This window comes from Carassius auratus, chromosome 6 (genome assembly GCF_003368295.1).
Source record: "Carassius auratus strain Wakin chromosome 6, ASM336829v1, whole genome shotgun sequence".
NCBI classification, from domain to species: Eukaryota; Metazoa; Chordata; class Actinopteri; order Cypriniformes; family Cyprinidae; genus Carassius; species Carassius auratus.
The window spans coordinates 11,931,713-11,952,332 of NC_039248.1; the positions used below are offsets into that span (position 1 = coordinate 11,931,713).

Genomic DNA, 20,620 nt, shown 5'->3' on the forward strand with positions numbered 1-20,620 from the left:
TGACCTGCTTTCAGCATTTCACAACGAAAATCAAAACGAACCCCAAAATCACTTCAGTCCAATTGCGCTTTTGCCATCATTCTGTTTCGTGAGAAAGTCACGTGTTGTGACATTGTGTTCACATGACTTCATCTTCTAGCCAATTGGATGCCACCTTTCAATCTGAGTTAACCGAGAAGATAGGGTAAAATAATTTTCCCTTTGACTGTCGTCCTGTTTTTATTAATCTTTTCGCAAACGTCGAAAGTGGTGGCCATCTGTTTCCAGTAGCACACAAGGTAAAGCCTCTTTTCAAGCCTCTATTATTATTGTTTTCTGAGAATGTTTCAGAAGGATGTTTTGTTCTGAATTTTCATAATTATATGCATTTAAGATTTGAAAGGCAATGGAAAATAAAATTCTTAACATGTATTTGTATTACTTTCATTGAAAAAAATATATACATGTTGACGTTATACATAATTTTGGCTGATAATACTATAAATAGCATTACAAAATGTAAGTCTAGATGTTGATCTACAAAACCTTTAACGTATCTGCTTTGAAACTAGTTTTGTTTTCGAGGCCGACCGCAGGTCAAACATATAATTAATTCATGAATCGCTACAACTATTGTTTAAAAATTGAAGGTCATTGTTTGGAAATGGTCAGATTTGATTCTCACAGACATTCCTAAATGAGTCACTACACCTAATTAAACAAATACAAAAGAGCAATGCGTGTTTGTAGAAAGTGTGGCTATCTCTTGGAAAAATCGGTCAATTAGATGCCCTTTATTACTATCTTACTGCTGTCTGCACAACGTGTACATTTAACTGAGCTTATGTAAGATAATTTAATTATTGGGCAATTACCACTAGACTTGTCTATGGATATCTGCACCGTCTTTGTATGTGACAGACAGTTGAGGTGGCACTGCGCCACGGAATTGACTTTGATCAGATCTGAAAATATCTGTACCGTCATTATCCTGATTATCATCATCATAAAACAGCGATATCAATTCATGCTCTTGGATTTACTAGGGTGTTTCAGGATATGTGGTTCTTTAGGGGATTTAAATTTTAAAGCCATTTTGGCAATCTATTAATATGCAATATATACATAAAAAAAAGTTCTTGTTAATTTGCAGCACAGGGTATATCAATTTGCAATGTCTTTGCATGAAAATGACATTTGTAACTTTTCTTTAATCAGATAATGGTTTATGTCTTATACCAGAACCTCCTCTGCAATATTTGCTTGACAATGGCTAGACAAAAGAGATAGACCACTGCAAAATTAGGAATAATTTTCATTATTTTACACTGCTAGAAACTATCAAACAGAGAAAATGCTTTACAGAGACAGTGACATGGTGGAATTAGAATCTTGATAATTGAAGATACATGTTAGCTAAGTTTTGTAATTCTTGGCTGAATCACAAGTTTGAGAAAATTATTTTGTTTTCTTGTGACTCTTTTTGAAAATCAAACTAATGAGTAGGTTTATTAACTTTAAACCACCTTCCTAAATGCTGTCACTTTGCATTCAATCACAATTATTGTTTATAAGTTCAGCATACAAAAATAATATGTTACCACAATACAATATGATATTATAAGACGATAAAAATATTTTTTATACAACAAATAAAATAATTCCCCTTCATACAGTATGTGTTGCACATCAGCAAGTTACTAAAAACAAATAAAAATGGACATGTACATAATACAAATAAAGTGGTCTCTCTTTAATGGATTCATTGTTAATATCTTCTTTCTGTATGTAATGCAGTTCATGCCTCAGTAGGTTTAAATAAGAGACGTCACTCTTTATTGGAACTAAAACCTCAGTCGCAATGCAGTGAGGGAAGACTCTCTTCTATAACAATTCATTTTTCTACATTGAGCGCCGTGCAGAGATGCGCAATGGAAATGGGGGGAGCTTTTTCTGAGCATTGCTCAGCCATGCACAAAGCGTGCTTAATTTGATAGCCGCTACAGAGGAAGAGGCCAGAAGCTCTTTAGTAGAAAGCTTGACCCACTTTCCCAATCAGATGTCATGAGCAATGCTGCTCTTTCAATGTTGCGCACAGGCCAAAATCACTGTCGGTGCTTCTGAAATTAGTGGGGGTGCTCTAATATTTAAACTGTGGACATACTGTAATGTGCAGGCCACAGCACCTCAGGTAATGTGTATTGTACCACCGGTGTACTGTAAGTACTACAGTAGCTAAAGTAGACTATACATGGTTGAATTTTTAATCAATTATTATTTTGTATTCAGTGATAGTCAGTGAGATCTGTTTATAACTACTGTACTTACTATTTAAAAAAGGGAATCTGGATTCAGCATTGTTTTAAACATCTGTTTATTAAAGCATGAACTTTTGTATAAGTGTGTGTTTGTGTGTTCATGTGTAGAAGCGATGAAAAGTTTGAGTTTGAAAAAGAATGCGTTTGCTAATTTGAAGCAAACACGCCTCAAACGGTGCCATATGTGGCCATTTTGTTTTCTACACGACCTCATCACATCAGACAGAAGTGAAACTCTAATTAGACATAACAATGCAAAAACAAGGCTCCTATCCACACTCCTTTCCTCTGAGGCATTATGGATGCAAAAGTATTTCAGAATAAGACCTGATTCATCTATGATGCCCTTGGCGCGAAATAATGCCATCTGTTTCAACCTTATTGGCCCTTATGAAATTGTGTAGTGTATAATCCTCCCTCATGATTAATGGCTAATCCCACTGTTAACATATCTCTTCTTCAAAAATGTATCTTCTGTTTAACGTGCTCTGAAGCTTTTAAGATTTGAATTCATCACAAATTTCTTGAGCTTTTGAGAATTGAATACATCAGTATGTGAACTGTTTCTACTGTGACATATCTTTCGTCCTCTTCTTTTATATAACCCATGAGGTTTATTTATTTGCCATCAGTTTCTGGTCTTCTAGGCCTGGCACTGATCGTAGTGGATTTCTGTAGATTATTTTTGCTGTTAAGACTAGACACCAACCCCTGGATGTTGTTAATCTGGATTAAAGTATTTATGTAATCTGACATCCTGTGGGAGATTGGAGGACATCTGGCTGCAGATCTCATCCATCTCTGTGCCCTGCTACCTCTGCCTGCTGGTCTGAGATGGACAGAGCAACAATCTAAATGTTTTTGGATATGCAATTTATTGTACATTAAGTTTAGAAAATTTTTAACAGTCTATTCTCTCTTATTTCTAATAAGACAGCATTTTATTATTTATTATTTGAGCCAGTCACCTAAGATGTGTAATGATGCAGCTACAAGATAATTATGTCCTGACATGCTGATAAACTATAAACTGTCTGATAATATTACTGTAATGCACACAATCCCTTAATTAATGACTATAATATATGCTATATGCTTTTAAGAGCCGTGCAAGATGCATTACTGGCAAAGCATCTACTACAATCTAATTAAATACATTTAATTTGTAAATTGTTTTTATTTAAACTGATTTAGTAAATAGCTATTTCGATTTTTCAATGTATTATAATGTCTGATGCTAAACAACCAAATCTTGACTTTTGCAACCTTTGTTTCTCTTATTTTGACAATATGAAATCTAAAATCATATTTACTAAATAGAACAATTGCATTTTACTCAAACATTACTTCACTGATTAGAAAATGTTATGTGAACTCAAGTAACTGATTATATCAAGAGGGATTTATACCGAATGAGTTACAGTAGATTTCTAGTTCCCAGCTTTGCTTTAGACTCAGTAAGAACAGTAAATGTTTAAATTATGTGTTTTGCTAAATATTAGAGGGGATATATGTTAGTGTTCAATTTTCTGTTATTTTGGGACTTAAATGGGTTTCTGTTGCTTCTGAGTTTTGTGGGTTACCATTGTTCTGAAGAGTAGAACCTTTTGGTTGATAATGGGCCAGTGAATAGTAAGCTAATTTTTATGTTCATTTATTTAAAGACAAGTAACTACACTTGCTCATAATGCAGTCTCTTGATTAGTTATGTTATTACATGAATATGCGCTATTGCTAGTTCATTTAATATTTTTAATTTGAATGGTTTCCTCTTTTTCAGTGAGCTCAAATGAAATAAGTGCACACTACACATTACTATTGTTTTTTTAAACCTTAAATGGATTGAGGTAACCAATTTCTTGAAAATGAAATGAGTTATCCTAATTTGATGGTTTTTAATCTGCTTGTGTTTCAAAATTAAAATATGAATTTGAATGAATGCTCTGTTTTCTTCTTTCAAATTTGTAGGTGACTGTGTGGTGACCACTGGCCCCTGCATTCCTAAACTGCTCCTGTGAGTTCCTAACTAATTCAACCAGTCCTGAATCTTCACCATGGAGCCCAACAAAGTTCAGTCTGAAGGAGGGCTCAATGTCACTCTGACTATCAGACTCCTCATGCACGGCAAGGTAAAAGAACAACATGCCTCGAATCAAAAACTTCCACATACACAATTTACTGCAGCATGGTATTCATTCCACCAGTCATAAAGAACAGATTGTGGACATACAGTACTACTTTATTATGTAAGAGGACAAAAATGACTCTCCTAATCTCATAGGATCTATCCAATCACAGAAAATGTTTTAATGCTACTTGGTTTCACATATTTATTTGTGTTATGCACCCATGTCTTAGTTAGAATGTGCAATAAATGTAAAATAAACACATTATCTTTTTTTTTTTTATCTTGCAGGAGGTTGGCAGCATTATAGGCAAGGTAAAAATACACATTTAGCCACCAAGACAATGCATACAAATACCTGAGTTTGTAAAATTCTCTTTTGTACTGTATGAATTGTAACATGTATTTAGTAGAAATTTAAATTGTACAATCATTAACATCTGCATTTAATCAAAAACGTAATTACTCTATACAGAAAGGGGAAACTGTGAAGAAGATGCGTGAGGATGTAAGTAATGTCACAAATAATGTTAGTTGCTGTGATGAGTGTAACATGGTTATTAACAAACAATGCAAACTGTTTCTACAGAGTAATGCACGCATAAATATTTCAGAGGGGAACTGCCCAGAGAGAATTGTTACCATCACAGGACCCACAGATGCCATATTCAAGGCCTTCGCAATGATTGCATACAAGTTTGAGGAAGTATGAGAACCTTTTCTAATACAATTGTTAGTAAAACCCCAAAAGAAATCAATTAAAACTGTAACAGTAATAGTAATTGATGTTTTGATTCTACATAGGATATCATTAACTCTATGAGCAATAGCCAGGCTACTAGTAAGCCTCCAGTAACTTTGCGTTTGGTGGTGCCGGCCAGTCAGTGTGGCTCTCTAATTGGGAAAGGAGGCTCCAAGATCAAGGAGATGAGGGAGGTATGTTCAATCTTAACATTTCTTTATGATCCACATATTTCATAAAGTGGGGCAATTATTTTAATGCACACTAAATGTCATTGCAACTCCAAGATAACAGCAAAACTATACTCTTTTACTTGGATTAAACAGGAAGTATGGTATTGCTTTGTTCCAAGGGTTTCTATCCTGGCTAAATGTGCTGTGCTTGGTCTTCAGTCTACAGGGGCTCAAGTGCAAGTGGCTGGAGACATGCTACCCAATTCTACTGAGCGGGCAGTCACTATCTCAGGTGCTCCAGAGGCCATTATCCAGTGTGTGAAGCAGATCTGTGTGGTCATGTTGGAGGTAAGGAATAGAAAAAAGCCAGATGTTTTGAGGTATACTGTAGTTCACCCAACACTCAATCCCATGTTTTTCCAAACTTGAATGGTTTTCTGTCTTCTGGTGACAATTCTCAAGCTGAATATAATGAAGAAATAGAAATCTAACACTTTATCGCTTTTCAGATCAAATCCAAACATTGATCAGCACATGCATACACGTGCTGTATATATCAAATATTGCAACATAAACCTCAAGCATCAATTAATGTCAAACCTATAAGCATCTACTGCTTCTTCTAATTTCTATTATAATTTGCCCTCACTTTTTTCCTAATTTTCGTCTTTTCTATGTTTATTTGATTTCCACTGACCTTCGCCAGTCCCCACCCAAAGGTGCCACAATTCCATACAGGCCAAAGCCTGCCACTGCACCAGTCATCTTCTCTGGGGGCCAGGTAAGAGCAGATACTCTGACAGCACCAGCCACAGCCAACCTCAGTCTGTTACTGCAGCATCAGCCTCTGCCTGTAAGTATGGTCCAAATACACTATTACATATACAGGCATACAGTACAGTACATACAAACATACAGTACTACTAGTATATAAAAATAAACTAGTGGGACGTGAGCCATTTGCTTAGATAAATTCTTATATTTTTGCTTAGAAAAGTCTTATGATATGTAATTCTAAGTTGTAAACAACTCTACATATACCTCTTGAGGTGAGAAATGTAAAATGTAATTGTAGTACTTTTGGATAAATTAATTACTTGAAGATATAAAAAATGCAGAGGAATGCAGTTACATTTTAATGCAATTCATGCACTGCAAAAAAATAAAAATAAATAAAAAATTGCAGCTGTGGTTGCCAGAATTTTACCGTAAAAAAAATATGGTAGTAACATTTTAGTTTTTATGGTTTTAACTTAAATTTACATTTAAATACCGTGATTTCATTATTAACTGTTATAATGCTAGTTTAACAACATATTGAAATCTGTTTGTACATTTGTAATACACTGATGACCACCAAAAGCAGGTGTTGATGAGAAAGTCACGATGAACCAAAGCCCATCACTATATAGAAGGTGCACAGTGTAATTCACACAAACACTAAATACCATCATGGGAACACATGAAACTAAAGTAACGCAATAAACATTAGTTTAACAACATTAGACATGTAAAAAATTGATAAGAAAAAAACTAATAAACCCTGTTATTTCAATAACAGCAAAAACAATAAAAACATCAAATTTTAAATGTAATGCAGGGAATACTGGGGATGTCAGCTTACAGTTATTTACTATAAATAATACAATCTTCTTAACTTCCTAAAACGGTGTACTACCGTAAAATGTAATGTCCAGTAAAGTTTTTTCACCATATATCCACCTTTTTCCTGAGTAACCAATAAGCGGCACCGTGAAGGATTCTAACTTCTGTTTGGGTGCTTTCATGTTCCAGTCTCCTTAGAAATACATGTTAAAATGGGATACAGTTTTTATATTAAATACAACTAAATATAAAAATTCCACATTTAATATTTGATTATTATTAAACATGATTACAGTGATTATAAAAAAAATAATAATAATAATAATTGCTTATGTACATACTTCTGCACATTGACATTTATATTGTCAATTTGTACATTGATATTGACCATTATGTACACTAAAGATTCTGTCCATCTCTACCTTAGGCCTACACCATTCAGGGACAATACGCCATCCCACACCCAGACGTGAGTACAGTGTACCTTCTAAATCCTTTTTCCCTCTTTAGTGTAGCATTCTTGTTAAACTTAGCTTTTTCTTTTCATGACCTGCTTTATTAAAATCCATACAGCTGAAAGAAGGGTCTATTTTTATGTGTTTTTAATAAAAGACAGTTGTATATTTGATTTCTCACAGCTTCCCATTTTCAGTGTCTAGATGAGTTTGTGAAGGTCCAAGCAGGATTCCTTTATTTAATCATAACTTCTTAGGTGTACTGACCCTCCTCCCTCCCCCAGCAGTTGACAAAGCTCCATCAGCTGGCTATGCAGCAATCCCCCTTTACCTCCCTTGGACAGACCACCCCCGCTTTCCCTGGTACGTACCCAACCCTCCCGCTACACACCCTTCACTATATACCTGTAGGTCTTTCATTCACTTTTCTTTCACTTATCTTTCACTCTTCTCCCCCTGAATGGGTTGCATAGTAGTACCTACTGTAAATGGTACATAGTAGTACCTTTTGAAAAGATACCACCCAACGAGAACTTTTGTAGAGTGTATAGAAATGGATAGAAACATTCCTTAGATGAACAGGCAAAGATATAATATCAAGAAATGTCCTTCACTATAAATAGGAAATGTATTTAAAAAAATTAATAAAAAAAAAAAATCTGTGGTTGCCAGAATCAACATATTTTTGTTTTACAAAATAATAACAAAAATAATAATGTACCTAACTTAAATTTTAAACTTACATTTTCAGTATAAATAAATAAATATACCTAACTGATAAAAATAAATAAGTAAAACTAAGTATAATGTTTATTTCAATTCAAAATACTCAATTCTAAAGAATTAAATAGGGAATTCTGGGAATGTCAATTTACTTTTTTTAACAAATTGTTATGTATATGAAATGTACAGTATAAGGGACAGTATTTTACTTATTAAGAGTATTTACAATTACATGAAATGTCCCTATACATTAATACAGTTTTTCTCTGTACATAGTACAAGGGAACTTACTGTTAAGTAATTAACATGTTTTTAGTCTTTACCATTAAAATTATAATACATTTTATATTGTACAGTTTTAACATGGTTAAAATTGTGGGGGAAAAAATCTGTGTTTCTCAGTTCTTCGGCTCTCTTTCTGTTTCTAGGTGTGGATGCCAGTTCACAGGCCAGTACTCATGAACTCACCATTCCAAATGATGTGAGCATAGTCCTTTGTCTTCATTAATACATTGGGCTACTGTAAAGAAGAATTTAAGGAAGAATCGTTGATTCTGACGTCTATCTGTCTGTATGTTTCCAGCTAATAGGTTGTATAATCGGACGTCAAGGCACCAAAATTAATGAAATCCGTCAAATGTCTGGGGCTCAGATCAAAATTGCTAATGCCATGGAGGGGTCATCAGACCGTCAAATCACCATTACGGGAACACCTGCCAACATCAGCCTGGCACAGTACCTCATAAATGCCAGGTGAGATTCAAAGCATGCAATGACATGTAACTGGTAAAAACAGATGTATTTTAGTACTAAACTAACAATTTTAATTGTAGTACTTTTTTGGGAAAATATGCCAAAAATTAAAATATTATGTTCACCAAGGCTGAATTTATGTAGCCTAAAAAACAGTCAAAACACTAATATTGTGCATTTTGAATAAAAATCCTTTAATTTGCAAAAAAAAAAAAAACGTTTTTACGCTTGCTTGAGGTGGTTTTGACTTGTGTGAAAAAGGGTTAATGCAAATAATGTGAGACTTGCATTTGCCGAATAAATTGCTTCAATGCGAATCAAAAAAGTCATGAAACTTTGGGCTATGGGATGGCAAAACCTGACTATACAGTGGACCGATCTCATTGCCTAGCATCTGAACTGTTGTTATGGTCATTCTGAAATGCTGGAGTAAAGTATGTCGTCAAAGTCTTTCTGTATAATTGCCTCCTGAAACTGTCTTACTTGACTGCATCCCCAAACAGCAGGCATCCACCTCTGAAAGCAATAACCATTTATTGTGTTTCGTCTACTCGCTCTGAGGCGGAAGTCATTGATTGTATTTAAAAATTATTATACTTTTTTTAGTGATATATAGTGGCAGTTTATCAAGAAGTGATAATTTTGTTCTCTTTGACTTGTTGGATGGAAACGGTGCTTATTCGCAAATGTTTTATGCGATATTCCAATTTTGCGCATAAGTTAAATTCGCAACTTTGGATGGAAACCAAGCTATTGACTCTTATTTTGTACATGCTTACATATTGTTATTTCTGCAGGTTCAGAGATGTGGCAGCCATGTGGACTGACCCTTCAACCATGACAACCTCCTGAAGTCACATTAGGCTCTGTTTCTCGAAGACGTTCTGGTCTCAAACTGTTTTCTGGCCTCATCAGTGTTCTTAAAACCTAGGAATTGATATAGTCAGACATTTGTGTCTCAGGATTGGAGAACTACATTTAGTGTAATTAAGCCAGTTCAATTTATTCATTCCATAGAATAACAGAAAAACAAAACATACTGTAGCTTCACCCAACTGGGGCCTCTCTGCAAACTGTATTTATTGTCTACATTCAAGGTCTCTGCAGTAAAAAGTATTCTAATAAGCAACCTGTATTTAGGAAATTTTGGAATTGTGTCTGTGTACAAGAATATGATGCATTGTCTTATTAATTAGATAATAGTTTTGAGTTTTAGCACAGAAACTTAGCATGCTGAATGTCTAATAGTTGTCATTGCTCTTATTTATTTAAATATTTTCTCAATATTTTACAGTACTTTAAAAATGTATTCAAGTTATCATACATGTAATGTGAGCAATAAATTGTATTAAAATATGCTTCTTTTAACTTCAGTAAGTGGTAAAACAGGTGGTTTAGGAAAAGAGGTATCTAATTTCCTGTTAATTTTAATTATGGTCACACCTGTGTTTATAATTTGTAAGAAAAAATATATTTCATACAGCGCATGATATCCATTTTTTTTTCTGGTCCTGAAACAATTGTCTGTTCAACATTTGTACAATTACAAACCAGGTGATCTTGTCATGTGTGATTTAATTATTTAGCCTTTCAAAAAAAAAGACCTGATTGTTTAACTTTTGACATTTTACTTGGCTAAACATTATTGATGTAGACCGTGCTTCAAGTAATTGTGATAGTTTCATGAAGCAATGTACTTTGTTTACATCTTTGTTTAATGCTGTCTTGTGCACTGCAATAATCTGAATAACTGAAAGTGTCAGACATAAGTAGTCTAGACAAAAGTAAGATTAACTAATTCATCAGTGAACAACAGTAGAATTGACACTTTTTGGCAATGCAACTGTGATTATACAGTAAGGAAGCAAGTAATAGACGTTGATTTGAATGTAATGATGTGACTTTTTAACAGGTCATTTGCCGTTAAGCTTGTCAAATGTACACCCAGTTCCAGATGGATGAAACAACAGCCTACAGTTTAAAACACATGCTCGAGGTCTTTAGGTTTTCTTTTCGAACTTGTCTCAATAGCTAGTGATTACATTGTGAGTTAGATTCACAAGCTGTACATCTACTGTATATGCTCTGTGTTAACAGTTCTCGGTTCAGAATGTTTATTATTTATATCAAAGAAATGGGCTTTGATGAGTTAAAATGTAATGTATAGTTATTTAATGTATGCATTTTGGTGTTGACTTATATTTAAGATTTTATGTGATGATTTACGTAACATAAAATGTTGTTATTTCTAGTGGCTAATAGACCATTAATTGTGTTCCACTGACACAGTGACTTTTGTATATTCATACCCCAACAACAGGGTATGAATTTACAAGCATTGCAATTTTGAATGTCTTAACATTCATACAGTATGAGATCTCATATAACCAGTTATAAAACCAAAATGAGTGACGCTGTATTTCTACTAAACTAATGTGCTTGGTTTATTTAGTCTTTTTCTTCTTCGTTTTATAAAACTAGAAGAAAAAAAATCCATGCAGACTACAGTCTAGTATTTCCCATAAAGAAACATTGGTTTCTATGTTTGCTGCTGAATGACTCATGGTTTGACTTCATATTCATATTATTTTTATTTTCAATAAAGTCTCTTGATCTCACATGGGTGCTGTTCATTTTCCTTGATAGTAGTAGATTTTCAACACTTCAAGGAGATTAAAATAGCTAGTGCAAATCCGTAAAATTAAACACTATAGACATGAAACCGTTCTAAAAATACAGATATTTGTCATTATCAAGATTACCTACATGTCATGTTAGTGCCTTATGTACAGTAAACCATGTTAACTGTGCTGTAGTCTCACATTAAGTATTAAATTCTTATGGCTCTCTATGTTTAATTAGTTACCGTCTATTAGAATGTGACAAGGATGCATTTTCCATTTTAAATTAAAGGAAAACTGTCAAAAAGTTGTTTGTCAAGTTATATCAGTAACGGTAGTACATTTAGCATTTTAATTTATGATTTCACAGAGCATTCAGGAGATATATGGAGCATGTGTCTGCGACAGCTGCGTGAAGAGAAGTACTCAGTGCTAAACACTGCCACCCTGTGTTCCCTACCACTGATTAGAGAGAAGAAAATGAATGTAAAGACTTCTTTGGCATTAAAAAGATTGAAAGCTGTTTACAATACACAAATATGATAATTATGGTAAAAGCATTAAACGGATGGTTCTTCCCTTAATAAAACTGTCATTACTTACTCATTAATCCTTATGCTGTTCCAAACCTGCATGAATTTCTTTATTTTTTTGAACACACACAAATCATTTGGGGGGTACTGTTTTGAACAATACAGTGGCATGCAGAAGTTTAGGAAACCCTTGCAGAATCATCTGTGAAAATATGAATAATTTTAAAAAAATAAGAGAGATCATACTAAATGCATGTTATTTTTTATTTAGTACTGTCCTGAGTAAGATATTGTACATAAAAGATGTTTACATGTAGTCCACAAGACAAAAAAAAAATGCTGAAATTATTAAAATAGCCCCATTCAAAAGCTTGGGAACCCTTAGTTCTTAATACTGTGTGTGGTTACCTGGATGATCCACGACATGAGTCCCTTGTTTGTTCTGAACAGTTAAACTGAGAACTGTTCTTCAGAAAAATCTGGTCCTGCAGGTTCTTCAATTTTCCAGCATCTTTGCATATCTGAACCCTTTCCAACAGTGACTGTATGATTTTGAGATCCATTTCTTTTACACTGAGGACAATTAAGGGGACTCAACCACAACTATTAAAAGAAGGTTCCAACATTCATGATGCAACATGATGCTCCAGAAGGAAACAAGATGCATTAAGAGCTGGAGGGGTTAAAACTTTTGGAATTTGAAGATCAAGGTAAATTGTAATTACTTTGTGTTTGTGGGAAACAAGTATCTTTTGTTGCTAACGAAGGGCAGAACAAAATTGAAAAAAGAAATTATATTTCAACAAAATATGAAAAATCTTCATCATGTTCAAAAGTTATAACTCTTAATGCATCTTGTTTTCTTCTGGAGCATCAGTGAATGTTTGAGCCTTTTTTAATAAAATAATGACATGCATTTAGTATGATCTCTCTTATTTTGTTAAAATTATTCACATTTTCACAGATTCTGAAAGGTTTTCCCAAACTTTCGCATGCCACTGTACTTGAGGGGGTAGCTAAATGATGACTGATTTTTAATTTTTGAGTGAGCTATCCCTTTAAATGTAAAAAAAAAAAAAACTACAACTAAACAATAGGCAATAAAGAAGGATATAATAGGCTTCTTGGAGCTAACCTTAGAGAAGAGTTAAAATGACAATTATGTGACGAGACATTAAATGCCTGTTTTAAAATGATTCTGTTAAAGTCTTTGCATGATCTATTTGCTTTTATACCTTTTATTTCCGTTAAGTTTATTCGGGATTATTGGCAGTATCAGCATGTCTTTAATATATTAGTGTTTTTACCTTTTTTCCGCTCGCATGGTGGTTTGTATTTATCAACCCAACACCCAATTGCACCTCCTGCTGTTAATGTTTGTAACAGCACGTAGAGATTTTGGATCGGCTCTCTGCTGCTTTCTTGCAACTGCAAGGACCTTTGTTTGAGAAATACCATTCCATTCAATATAAAAAACAATTATGCTTCAAACAAAGCTCTAAAAATCTTTGTAATGTTTAATTAACCTGATTCACAGGTTTTCGAGTTCCTCTCCTCAAACAGCCAATGAACACAATGAATATAGACACTCGTCGAGACTGACCAATAGGAATGAAGTAAGAAGAAAAAAAGCGTTACCATTAAAATGATTGGCTGAAGTCATCTAAACCATGTGCAGTGTACGTTAGTAGGCTTCACCAGCGCTGAACGATGAGTGGAATTAAGGAATTAACGATTCTTATTCTATCTTTCTTGTGTGTGACATTTGTGAGTGGTACTGATGACATTTTGGTAGGCTGCGGGGGCTTTGTGAAGTCAGATGTGGAAATTAATTACTCCGTTATCGAGGTAAGTCATGAGAGTTCTGGTTAAAAAATGAGTAGCTGGCTAGCTAGCTAGCGCAGGCAGTTCCGGAAACCGGAACTGAATTGATGCTCTGATATATACTACATCTGCTGTCCTAAACAGTTATGCGTGTAGGTTGTAAATCGCATAATCCGGTGATCCGTCTGTCGTGAATGTAGCAGGTAGCAGGTTGCATGACAGCTACCTACCCAACTGTCAAGCATTGTCAGCAAAACACATGATTTGTCCAAGCATGCTAATTGTTATTATCGCAGATCTGCCTTCGATCATTAGCATTGCCTCACTCAAAGTAATCACTGACGTAGCTGAACGAATTGCCTTCAGTTAGACGAGCAATGCATGTAGTTCGTACTGGTTTTACGTGTTTCATTTGGGGTCTGAGTCTAAAATGGGTTTATGATGACCAACGTTTACTATGCGTGTGTCCTTTACAGATCAAGCTGTACACTAAGCAGGGCTCTCTGAAATATCAGACTGACTGTACACCAATCAATGGTTACTTCATGATCCCTCTCTATGACAAGGTACTGTAACTCAGGAGTGAATGAGCTGTCAGACATCCAAGGTCATCTTAGAATGTCTTGTGTCATTTGTTCTGAATCATAAGGAAGTGTCTTTTTTTTAAAGTGTGGTAAGGCTACAATATATGGAGGACAGTTATATACTTCACAATTTTAAGACATAATTACGCATCCAACATGAATTTTTCCTGTTCTTTTTGGGTACAGAGCTAAGTAAAAAAATGACCTTCTGTAACAAGTATAAGTAAATTAATGGAAATCAAATTGAGCAGAAAAGGCTTCATTTACAATGTACTTGTGTAAAATATCTAGATCATACATATAAGCAAATTATGAGGAGAGTTAAGCTTGCATTCTGCTTTCTATTTTTACTGTTTTTACGCTTTTACTAATAGCGTATCATACCATTTCTACTTGTACACTACCATATGACGTTTTTTTTTTTTTTTCATATGACTTATTTATAATTGTTTCAAATTTAATCTTAAAACGTAGTCCTTATGAGCAAAGGCCAGACTCTGATTGCAATAATTCGAATCGGCAAAACATGTTTGTCCTAACTATCCAAGGGTACTTTTCTAAACAATGCACAAATTGAATGCTATATAAACAAATATGAATGTTTTTAGCTGTTTTGTGTTGTTTTTTTTATCTTCATAAACGTTTTGGATTCTTGTATTTAAAAGCAACTTGTAATGCAAATCACAACCCTTACTTCCTTTGTGATATATGATGAAGTTTGATATATTGTACAGCTCTAATCTGCAAAATGTAGAAGATTTCCCAGGAGAGTTTAAACTAATCATTTATTGGCATAGTACCGGTACTCGCAAATTGCTGCAAGCTTTCTCTGGTGTTGTAAATTGGGGCAAAATTCATCTTTGACATGCCCGTCTATTTTTAACTTGAACAAGAGTTAAGTGGGCTGAGGGACAGCCTATCAGACTCTAACAATGCTGTATTATATCCTTGCACCAGCAGCTTCACCTTAATTCACTCTATCAGAGAGACCGTTTCCAGCCTCAGTCACTTAGATGAGTGTCACAAATATATGATATATATATATATGACCCACTAAAAATTATAGTTATTTTAGCGAGTCTTGCTTTTTGTTAATATTTAGTCTGGTGGTTTTTGTTTATGTTTGTGTTAATAGGGATTACAATCTTTTACAGGGTGATTTTGTTATAAAGATAGAACCACCATCAGGATGGAGCTTTGGTAAGGAATGATTTCACATATCAATCCGTGGTTATCTAATGTAGACTCACTATTCACCTCTCATGTATTGTGTTATACGTTATCTGTATGCAGAGCCAACAACTGTGGACCTACATGTAGATGGAATTACAGACATCTGCACTAAAGAACAAGACATCAACTTCATTTTTACCGGGTTTTCAGTCCTGGGAACTGTAAGTTGAAATTTTACACATCTGACATTGTAATACAGTTTTTATTATGTAATATAAAACAAAAAAAAACTGCTCATTTTCTTTCTTCATTTAGGTCTTGAGTAAAGGGCATTTGTTGGGGCCTGCAGGGATTGAAGTAAGTTTGAGAAAAGCAGGAGAAGATGATGTCCTTCAAAGTGTCCTCACACAAGCTGGAGGCCAGTGAGTATTGTCTAGTGGTCAACCTAGAATTTCTTTGGACACTTACTGCAGTATAATGCTCAAAAACTATAAATTCAGATTGAATTACATTATTCCACTGGGCTACTGGTTATGATAAATCTTTTTTTTATATACTATGTATTATAATTTACAGCTATTCCTGAAATTAAACTTGATTTAACCTAAATTAAAATTTCTGTGAATTATAATAATTATTCAATTAAACAATAAGAACACCAGCAACAATATCCAACCCTAATTTGGTCTATCACTTTAAAATAATATTCAGTGTCCACAAATATCATTAACAATTAAACATAAAAATAATTTTAGCCTGTTTGTGTTGTTTTTCACAGCTACACTTTCCTCAAGGTGCTTCCAGGAAGTTATGACATCACCGCCGCTCATGCCTCATGGACCCTTGAGCAGGTATATAGTACAAACTGTCTTATTGACAAAACACATTTCTCAATGACGAATGTGTCAACACCTGAAGAAAGATTTTCATGCCACTGCAGTTTTGCTATTTCACATATAACATTTATGTCAAAGCATCTAAGTTAAATGTAGATGCAGTTTTGTTCTGAGGAAACTTGGTTCACTATTTTTGATCCTTCACAGAGCTCAACCACTGTGGTTGTGTCAAATGAAAATGCCCCCGCCGCAGCTCCTCTTGTGGTAAAGGGATATGATGTCTCTGGAGAGGTGCAGAGTGATGGTGAACCCATGAAAGGAGTCAGCTTCCTCCTTTACTCTGCCAGTGTAACACAGGAGGTAAAAGGTTTTATTAGATTCACAGCCCAACTACAAAAAGATGATACACACAAAACTTTAAATGAATGCCATTGCGTAATTTGATAATGTTCTCTAATGTGCACAGATTCATCAACTGTTATCCAGTAGACTTTAAACAATTGTATTAATATTTCTTCAGGATATCAGTGGCTGCAGTGTGGCTCCTGTGGATGGAGCTTTAGTCGGCGACCCTTCCCTTGTGTATGTGTGTAGTTCCCAGTCTCGTGAGGATGGCACTTTCTCATTCCCCTGCCTTCCCAGTGGTGAATATACGGTGGTAAGAATTTACTTTCACAAACCTTTATATTATTTGATTATCCATGTTTATATTATATATAATATAATATAATACAATATACAGAGAGAGAGAATTTCACAAATAAATAAAATCTGGTTTCTTATTGTCAGAAGAACTTATTTTTGGTTCAAATCATGAGAGGAAAAGAATAACAAGCTGACTCTGCACTCTGACTCTACAGACAAAGACAGCAGTGTCATTTCTTTTAATCTTAGAAATATTTTATTTTCTAAATAATGCAAAGAAACTGATATGTTCATGCTTTTAATTTTTTCTCCCCTTTACTATTGAAATCTGACTTGATTAAATATATATATCCATAAACCTCAGATGATACAAAATTCTACAGAATACTCATCTCCAGAAAGGGAGATGCCATTATATAATTTTCATGGTTTGGCTCTTCAGTTAAGGATTGATTTTAATTTTTAAAGTTCTTTTACTGATTTTTAAAGCATCAAATGACTTGGCACATTCATAGTTTTTGACTGCATATCAAAATATTTTCCAAATTATGCTCCGTTTCAACTTAAGACCTTTTAATGCTACTCTTTTTAGCACACTGCAGTATAATCCATACAGTCAGGTGCAGCTTTAGGCCCCATGAAATCCTAGATGGAATTATACTTGGATTACATCTTTGTGTGGATCATATGGCCCGTCATGCATAAACATTTCTACTGGATTATTGCACTTAATGGCTAATATCTGGTGGTAAATATAAATGTTTTTGGTGACAAATCAGATATGCCTGTAAGACTTCTGATAAGTATTTCATTACTTTCTGGATCTACTTTCAAATGAAATTTCATCCATCTCATGCAGCCTTATTTATGTAAAGATAAAGCACAGATGTCAGTCTTTTTTCTTGAATTGTAGGTCCCATATTACAGAGGAGAGAGAATCACTTTTGACGTTGCTCCTTCTCGTATGGACTTCAAAGTAGAACACAGCAGTTTAACGTTGGAGGTGAGTTTCTCAATTCTTTGACTCGTTCTCACAGATTTGGAAAGATGACTTGACACCTAAATTGGCAATCAGGGTTGGACAGTATTAGAATTTACATGAAGTGTGCAAATGGACATTAAATCCTTGTTAGGAAAAATAAATAAGTAAATAATGTACAAAACAGTAGGTCTTGCTCCGTGGCCTAACCTGGTTTCTAGCGTGCTTCTCCTGTTTTGTCTTTCAGCCGATATTCCGTGTCATGGGATTCTCTGTGATGGGAAGAGTTCTGAATGGCCCCGATGGAAAGGGTGTTGCAGATGCCGTAGTAACGCTTAACAACCAAATTAAAGGTAACTGTGATGATACACTTAAGTGAAATTTACATAATTAGGCATATTAGGGTATATCCAAAGTACTGCACAATTCATGGTTAATTAATACATTTATGCTAAATTAACACATTGCATTCATATCTTGCCGCCTCTTTTATCTCTTTCACAGTGGAAACTAAAGAAGATGGTTCATTCCGATTGGAGAATATGACTACAGGCACTTACACCATCAACACTCACAAGGAGCTGATGTTCTTTGAGCCGGTCACTGTGAAGATTGCCCCCAGCACTCCTCAGCTGCCAGACATCATCACTGCAGGGTGAGTATGCAGGCAAGAATTGTCCTCAGAAAGCTGTTTTTTTAGAAGATAAACACAGAGACGAGGTGTCTCGTCTAGCTTTAGGAGGTTCTATTTAATGTCCCTGCTCCACTGTCATTTTCAGGTTTAGCGTGTGTGGTCACATCTCAGTCATCCGTCTCCCTGAGACTGTTAAACAGCTTGGGCACTACAGAGTTACGCTCTCGACTCTGAAACAGGATCAGGGCTTTTTCCGCTCTGTTGAAAGTGACAGCCATGGAGCGTTCTGCTTTCAAGTTAAACCAGGAGACTACAGCATACAGGTAATGAGAATATATGTTGTGACTTGACTTTAAACTTTGAATTGTGAATTGCACAGCAAATTAATTTAGATGCCTTGTGTGCTGTACAGGTGATCCTCCCTGAAAGTGATGTGAAGGCTGGACTTGCTCTTCAGCCATACTCTCTCGATATCTCACTTGTGGATCAGCCTATCACTGACCTTCTCTTCACTCAGTTCATAGCATCTGTTTCTGGCTCTGTGTCTTGTCTTGGTGAGCTGGCTTTTCATGTCCGCTGTCAGATTCAATTAGATAAATGTGCTTTCTGTCTTTGCCTCAATGATTGAATTGTCCCATCAGTGGCATGTGGAGATCTGACAGTCACTCTTCAGCCTGTGAGCAGACAAGGAGAGAGGCAAAACCTCCAGTTGTCTGGCAGCAGTGAAACTCTCAGCTTCACTTTCAATAATGTGTTACCCGGAAAGTACAAAGGTAGGCACTGTTTTTAGATGATGTGTTCTTTATTTTATTTTATTGTTTAATGAGCAATGAAAATAATTATTTAACTTTTGAATGATAGAGTTTTTTGTCAGTGGTTTTTTCAAGAACGGTGTATTTTTATTCTGCAAGGATAAATTAATTTGATTTAAAAAAAAATGTGGCATTAATTAATTTTGCATTATTTTAGAAAATGAAATTTTACTAAAAATATTTTAAATAATCCTGTTAAAATTTACTACGTATTCACCAAAGAATCCTGCAAAAAAGTGTCAAGGTTTCCACAAAAATATTAAAGGGATAGTTCACCCAAAAATCAACATTTGATGTTTATCTGCCTACCCCCAGGGCATCCAAGATGTAGGTGACTTTGTTTCTTCAGTAGAACACAAAAAGAGATTTTTAGGTCAAACTGTTGCAGTCTAAAGAAAAAAACGTACACGGACTCATGTGGATCATGTGACACACTAAAGACTGAAACACATTTTTCAAAACATTATCATCTGGAAACCTTTGAACAGTAGTAAAAATAGTCAGCATTTGTTTTAGGGTTTTGTTGTAGGGCTGCAACAAAAGATTATTTTTATAATCAATTAATCTAACGATTATTTGGTCAATTAATCAACTAATCATTGATTATTTTGCTGATTAATCAGTATAAATTAATTGATTATTCAGCTTTTGCAATTAGTTGAAGTATTTATATGTTTATATATATATATATATATATATATTTATTACTTCAGCTTTTGAAAGTCATGTGTAATTAGTTATACAATTAATTCATACAAATAAATATATTTGGCACATAAAATGAGATGGCAGAGAAACTCTCTTATTCAACCATTTAATCATTTAATTACCTTAAATATATTTTTGTGGGTCATATGGATAAGAAACAAAATGAAGGTTGAGTGATAAGACATTTTATTTTTGGATAATCTAATATTCACAACATAATCTCTTTTAAATTACCTTTATAGGGTAATGATAATCAAACAGTCCTGAGCTAGATCAAGCTTTGATCTCTGCAAACCAAACTATACCTTTAATAAAAGTCTATACCTTTAATAACACTTACTCTGGTTTTTCATGTTTAATAATACTGTAAAGCTGCTAGATTTAAGGCTATCTATAGT

General features: G+C 34.5%; 2 protein-coding genes and 1 long non-coding RNA gene across 3 annotated transcripts in view; 2 read left to right on the forward strand and 1 right to left on the reverse strand.

Annotated features, from left to right (window-relative positions):
* LOC113096606 (poly(rC)-binding protein 3) lies at positions 1 to 11,466 on the forward strand. Its single transcript, XM_026261978.1, has 13 exons — positions 1 to 278; positions 4,266 to 4,426; positions 4,714 to 4,737; positions 4,898 to 4,930; positions 5,012 to 5,128; positions 5,227 to 5,358; positions 5,557 to 5,685; positions 6,044 to 6,190; positions 7,370 to 7,411; positions 7,685 to 7,760; positions 8,549 to 8,601; positions 8,704 to 8,873; positions 9,671 to 11,466. Exons 2-13 carry the CDS (start codon positions 4,352 to 4,354, stop codon positions 9,723 to 9,725), a joined length of 1,053 nt encoding a protein of 350 aa, XP_026117763.1. The 5' UTR covers positions 1 to 278; positions 4,266 to 4,351; the 3' UTR covers positions 9,726 to 11,466.
* On the reverse strand, positions 5,628 to 13,672 carry LOC113096615 (uncharacterized). The gene is made up of 3 exons (XR_003288538.1): positions 13,335 to 13,672; positions 6,035 to 6,188; positions 5,628 to 5,666 (listed from the first exon to the last, which is right to left on the reverse strand). It is a non-coding gene; the product is annotated as an uncharacterized LOC113096615 (long non-coding RNA).
* nomo (nodal modulator) overlaps positions 13,672 to 20,620 on the forward strand; it is a 22,948-nt gene continuing 15,999 nt past the window's right edge. Inside the window, exons 1-14 of the mRNA XM_026261969.1 lie at positions 13,672 to 13,875; positions 14,328 to 14,417; positions 15,590 to 15,635; positions 15,729 to 15,829; positions 15,924 to 16,030; positions 16,387 to 16,459; positions 16,652 to 16,804; positions 16,965 to 17,102; positions 18,003 to 18,092; positions 18,316 to 18,421; positions 18,573 to 18,723; positions 18,848 to 19,025; positions 19,115 to 19,256; positions 19,344 to 19,475. Of these exons, the coding sequence (XP_026117754.1) occupies positions 13,738 to 13,875; positions 14,328 to 14,417; positions 15,590 to 15,635; positions 15,729 to 15,829; positions 15,924 to 16,030; positions 16,387 to 16,459; positions 16,652 to 16,804; positions 16,965 to 17,102; positions 18,003 to 18,092; positions 18,316 to 18,421; positions 18,573 to 18,723; positions 18,848 to 19,025; positions 19,115 to 19,256; positions 19,344 to 19,475 (1,645 nt within the window). The 5' untranslated portion in view covers positions 13,672 to 13,737. The remainder of the gene's footprint in view (positions 13,876 to 14,327; positions 14,418 to 15,589; positions 15,636 to 15,728; positions 15,830 to 15,923; positions 16,031 to 16,386; positions 16,460 to 16,651; positions 16,805 to 16,964; positions 17,103 to 18,002; positions 18,093 to 18,315; positions 18,422 to 18,572; positions 18,724 to 18,847; positions 19,026 to 19,114; positions 19,257 to 19,343; positions 19,476 to 20,620) is intronic.